This window comes from Pinus tabuliformis, chromosome 9 (genome assembly GCF_031772625.1).
Source record: "Pinus tabuliformis cultivar Carrire ecotype Pingquan chromosome 9, CPIR1, whole genome shotgun sequence".
Classification (NCBI taxonomy): Eukaryota; Viridiplantae; Streptophyta; class Pinopsida; order Pinales; family Pinaceae; genus Pinus; species Pinus tabuliformis.
The window spans coordinates 1,222,496,038-1,222,502,175 of record NC_142307.1 but is presented as its reverse complement, the minus strand read 5'-3'; the positions used below and the strand labels follow the sequence as shown (position 1 = coordinate 1,222,502,175).

Sequence of the window (6,138 nt, the reverse complement as noted above, 5' to 3'; positions counted from 1 at the left end):
TAACATAAACCATTGCATCAATATAAATTAAATGGTTGATAAATGATAATAGGCATCAATCCATGATCAATACCAAAAAACTCACGTCATGATACATGTTACATTGCCAAAATTTAGAAAAAAAAAAAAATAACTAAATTATAACTTTCTTTTAATTTTATTATAATTAATTATAAAAAGAATTAATATATGAGCTAATCATATATACATTTCAAAAATCAGGTAATAAGATCCTTAATTATGGAGATTCATCCTCACTTTATCATATATTTTATTAACATATAAATAGGCTTTTTTGAGCTACCACAATAACTTATCAATACCACATGTTCAAAAAACCATAACTTATTTCATAGTGAAAATATTTTATTATGCCCAAAGGAATGTCTATCTTGGAATAAGGCTTCTAGAATTTTAATTTAGTTATCAATAATTATTAGGGAGACGGTAGGATTTATCCTCCATTAATTATTCTGAAATATTCTTAGTATACACAAATCAAAGGATGAGATTTATTAATAAATTACTTATTCCTAAATTCATTAATTAAAAAAATATCATAAACAAATGCTATATGAAATGAGTTATCATTTTTTGAGCATGTGATATTGATAGGCGATGGTATTGACACATGGTATAATAACAATGCCTATTTACACATTAAGAACCTCCATGATAAAGTGGGGATGAATCTCTATGATTAGGAATATTGATACGTGTTTCTTTGAAATGTATATATGTTTAACTTATATGTTAATTCTTTTTATGATTAACAATAACAATAATTTTAAATAAAGTTATAATCTAACTAATTTTTTATATATTTTTTAATTTTAGTAATTTAACATGTATGATGAAGTTAAGTGTTGTGATGTTTATTATGGATTAACGTATAACGAAGTAAGTGTTTTGATGTTTATTATGATCAACGCCTATTCTCATTTGACCAACTATTTAAAATATATGATTGTGCTAGTATATATTTTATTTTAATTTAATTTACAATAATTGAAAAGAAAAAAAGATAATTACTTTAAGTTAAATCTCAACCCTGTATTAATAATTAAAATTATGGAAGCTCTATTCCAAAATTGACATACTTATGGAGATAATTACTTAATTATATGTAATTATTAATTAATTAATGCAACTATATAAATTAAATGTTTGGTAAAGAAGGGTAGTCATCAATTTATTATAGAAATCAAATCATTTACCCATGATACATTTCAAATGGTCCAAATTAAAAAAAAATAAATCAATCATAAAAATTAACTAAATTATAACTCTATTTTATATTATTGTTATTACAAATTATAAAATCTATTAATATATGAGTTAAACATATAAACTTTTTAAAAAACATGTAACAATATTCATAACTATGGAGATTCACCTCCACTTTATCATGAAAATTCTTAGTTTGTAAATAGCTTTTGTTGCAATACCATGGGCCAATATAGACATGTCCAATATGACAGTGGTTGATATTACATTTTCTTTAATCAATTAATTTCAAATAAATAATTAAAAAAATGTAACTAACTTAGAAATGAATTTTGATCCTTGATTTGTTGATACTACTATGAATATTCCGACATATTCTATGAAGGTTAAATCTCTACCATCCACCTAATAATTATTGATAATTAAATTAAAATTATGAAAAACCTATAAACATAATTAACCAATTTTATTATAATTAACTCACTTATTTATTTTTTAATATAACTAAATCTTTTTATTTTAATAACAATTAAAAAAAACTTTTTATAACTTAGTGCTAAAATCCAATATGATAACTTATTATAACTTAGTGCTCAAATCAAAAGTGATAATATCATTATTAATTATTACAATCTATTAACTCATCACCATTATTTAAAAAAAAAATAACCCCCTTTACCATAACCCTATATCTAAACAATTTTATAAAAAAACGCATTTTACCATTTCTATTTACTTAACCCTATATGTAAACAATTTTATGACAAAACACATTTTACAATTTCTATTTACTCGTATAATTATTTTATAATTATAAAGCATAATTTCCCTTACTTTTAATATAAAAAAGTACTACCTTTTTCTTAACTGCAAAGGAGGATGGAGTAAACGACACGACTGGTCATGGCTCTACGGTAGAGAAGAGGGGCTTTGCATGAATTCTTAATTGCAAAGGAGGATGGAGTAAACGACACGACTGGTCATGGCTATACCGTAGAGAAGAGGGGTTTTGCATGAATTCTTAATAACATAATCTTGCTTTGTTTCCTTTTTATCGAATGAAATACACATTCCCTGGACATAGGGTTAAGAACATAAGAGTCAAGTAAAAAGGAGAGATATAAAGGAGACTGGCCTTTTTTATGTTTTGTCCTCTCCCTCAAGATTCCGAGTTTTTCCGTCTAAATTGTCGCTTTCTATCCTCCAATATTCCATTTATTTTCTCTTAGATCGTGACTCCCTATTCTACAACGATTCGTTGACGACAAGAACAAAGACTTGACAGTGGAAGTAGTCCGTTAACTTTTTCTCGTTTGTTCAGCCCCCTTCCTCATAAATAGAAAGAGAGATGTCTGATGAGAAAAAATGAAAGAGAGACTTGTCGCGAGCACATGATCAGAGAGGTCTGCAGTTTCCATTTTCCTTTCAAACCGAATTAATTGCAACAAAACTCCAATGTGATCTGAATTCTGTAAGATCTACACCTCTTTTTTCCTTATATATAGAGACCGCATTCAGATAATTTCTTAGACCTATCAATGTATTGTGTTGGCTTGAATGAAGGAAGAAGATTGTTAAACTAAAGGTTTTACTGGTACTGTCTATAGACATGAATTCCAAGGTTCCGAAATGGCTGTTGCCGGGACCAGCAGTATGCTTTCCAGGCCGATCAGAGGAAGCGTCACAAAATGAAACAAAAGGGAAGGAAGAAGAAGAAGAAAGGGAGAGATGCAAACGGCCCCGGACAGTGTTGGACTGTGAAGGGGGCGTGGAGGAATTTCTTGTTTTGTTGGAGAGAATCGAAGAAACGAAGAAATATTTGAAAAAAAAGCGCACGAATTTCCGTGTTGGTAGTATAAGTGCGGGAGGCGGCATTAATGCAGCAGAGGACCAGTTGTTGATGGCCATGCCCGGTATGCCACAGGCACAAGGCTCGTCAGACGCTATCGACATGATTGCTTATGATAAAAGAGGTACGGCACCGTGGAAACCCTCTTTCCAATGGGAGGACTTCAATATAAGCAATTCCCGGGATGCACAAACAGATTTAAGTGGCGGTGCAGCTACAGAAAAGAATAAAGATGAAGAGCGAAGCATTGGAAAGGGTTGGGGCTCTTTAAAAACGAGAAGCTTTCTGGATGGGGTTACGCCCGCTCAATGTTCGCATCATCACGCGGATGATGTAACCAAGGAGGAGGAAGAGCACGTACATGCCGCTACGAAGTTAGAGCTACAGCTATTTCCCATCTAACGGTTGTTGTAACGCCTGTGATCTGATTCTCTGGTGCGTCTCTGCAGATCGATGATTCCGTCGCCATACGATTAAAACAAGTTGTGCAGAATTCTTACGGGAAATACTTCTCTTTTGTTATGAAAAATATGTAATGGTCCTTTTGTTTGGTTTTCGACTGAATATATTCTTTTGCTTTTGTTTCGTACGTACGCCATTGGATTTAGGTGCTCGATCTTTTGATTTTATGAATGAAAGCATTGTGATCCGGTGGTTTAACCTTTTGTTTCAGGGAGGTTTTTATGGTTTTTTTAAGAAGTTTGTTTTATTAGTTTTGATGCAAGGAAAGCAAGCATTCTAAGCCAGTTTCTCCTTTTGTTTCAGAGAGGTTTTATGTTTTCTATTTGATAGTTTTTTTTTAATTAGGTTTGAGGTTTTCGAGTGTAATTTAAAATATTTTTTGTTTGGTTAAGAAATGTTTTTCTAAAATTTCACTCAAATGCATCTAAAAAATTGAAAACCTACCCCTTACATACCATTAAATGGTATAATAAATTAACTTTACATTAAGTAATCAATAACTAAAGTTATAATTATGCTTTCCATTTATTTAAAAAAATATTACTTTTCACTTATTTAAAAAAAATGGGAAAATGATTATTTTTCATTTATTTAAAAAATAAAATTGAAATTATAAAAAAGACATCATTTTAGTGTTCAAATCTTTTTTTATAACCAAAATGAATTCAACCATAGTAAAAAAAACCCATAAAACACTCAAAACTCTGAAATTTAACAGCTATAAAACCAACCCAGGCTTTCCCAGACTTTCCCAAATATAAAAAGGTTAAAAAATATAGAAGTGCATCCACACTGCCCAAACAAGAAGGGAGCGTGCAATCCACGAAGAAGTATTCTTTATCCGCGCCTGCCTTCATTGATATTGTTCTTTCAGTATACCTCATCATTGGTGCCCTGCTCGTCTCAATTTCCTGTAATGTCAAGTATGTACATAATGAAGCGATATATTAAATTTTGTGGGAACCAGAATATTTGTGAAAACAAAAATGTTTTTTAACTTTACCTTTTCAATTTGCAAATAATAAGCATAAAAAGCATGTTAACCGATACTTTCCAAGTAACTACCCTAAAATCAAATTATAATTAAATTAGCAATTATCCCAAAAATACAAAGAGAGGCTGATAAGATTATTAAATTGGAATTGTTGAATTTTTCTATAAGAGTTAATTGGTTTATGGAAAACCTTGTTTTCTTGGACTAGATCATTGTGCAATTACTTTTCTTTACATATTTTGTTTATATCTATATTACAAGTAACACATTGAATGTCTTATTTCATTTCTGCTATCCTTACTAATATCCTCTCTCTGCTTTTTCTTGATCAATTTGATGAAATATTTCATTATCCTTTGGTCAAAGTACTCACCTGCCTATTAGTATACATGTAAGTTCAAATATGGAAAGTCAACCAACAAAGTTAATGGCAAGAAAATACTCATTTGAAAGATAGTTTTCCACGTGGTCCAAACTATATATATTTTTAATATTATTTTATATTGAATAACTATGTTATAGTTTTATGTTGTTATTTTTTGAGTTCACTCATTAAATTTAATTTGTCATTTCAATGCATTCTAATTAAATTATAGATAAATTAGATTGGAAAATAAATCAGAATTTTTTTTTAAAAATCAGCCTTAAGAACAACTCATTTTATATATATATATATATATATATATATATATATATATATATATATATATATATAATTTAATTTAATTTTTATATATTAATTATAATTTATAATATTTTAAAATACATAATAAATTAATTTAAATTCTTTATTTATAAATTTTAAAATATATAATTATTTAAGTTAATTTAATATATTATTATGTATGTATTATATTAATATAAGAATAATAATAATTAATATTAATATAATTAATTTTTGTCAGATGATAAATCATATTAGTTTATTAGAAATTATTTATCAAAATGACATTATAAAAATTAATATACTTATCATTATTATTATTAAATATTTGACTATCAAACTTAATTATTTAAGGCAGGGTCTAATGAGTAATTGTGTGAATGGTCAAAAGTGATTGACCGAAAGAAAATTCAAAAAGATGTAGTGTTTGAATCATGTTTTTGATGGTGAAAGTAGATTCAACCCCATCAAAAACTTCCAAAGCACCTAAAATCTTGAAGTTTGACACATGTAATTTAAATTTAGGAAAATCCCAAAAAACTTTACAAAATTTTATCAAAATCTTATCAAAATTTCCATAATTTTCAAGACAAATTTACAAACTATATGCAATAAGTTAATATCAATAAATATTTGTCGCTTCGTGCTTGAACGGTTCAATTCGAAAAATATTATGCTTTATCTTCTATTATCTTGCACGGGAAAAGATGATCCCTCCGATTTGCTTGTCGAGATGAGTACTAAGTTTTCAATGAGGGGGTGTTAATCTTAAATTAGATATCTTAATAATCAGAAAAATCCATTAAACTCTCATGCTTGATAGAAGATTAAAAAAAGAAAATAATGATGGAATATATTTTTATCATAGTTAATTAGGGTTATTTTGTGGTTTTTTTTAGGATAGATATAAATTAAACTCTAAAATAATTTATTTAATAAGTA

At 28.0% G+C, this 6,138-nt stretch overlaps 1 protein-coding gene across 1 annotated transcript; it reads left to right on the top strand.

The window, feature by feature from the left end:
* Positions 1 to 2,542: 2,542 nt before the first annotated feature.
* On the top strand, positions 2,543 to 3,781 carry LOC149152938 (uncharacterized). Its single transcript, XM_089441165.1, has 2 exons — positions 2,543 to 2,698; positions 2,835 to 3,781. The coding sequence occupies exon 2, from the start codon at positions 2,837 to 2,839 to the stop codon at positions 3,476 to 3,478; it is 642 nt and encodes a 213-aa protein (XP_089297291.1). The 5' UTR covers positions 2,543 to 2,698; positions 2,835 to 2,836; the 3' UTR covers positions 3,479 to 3,781.
* The last annotated feature ends 2,357 nt before the right edge of the window (positions 3,782 to 6,138 follow it).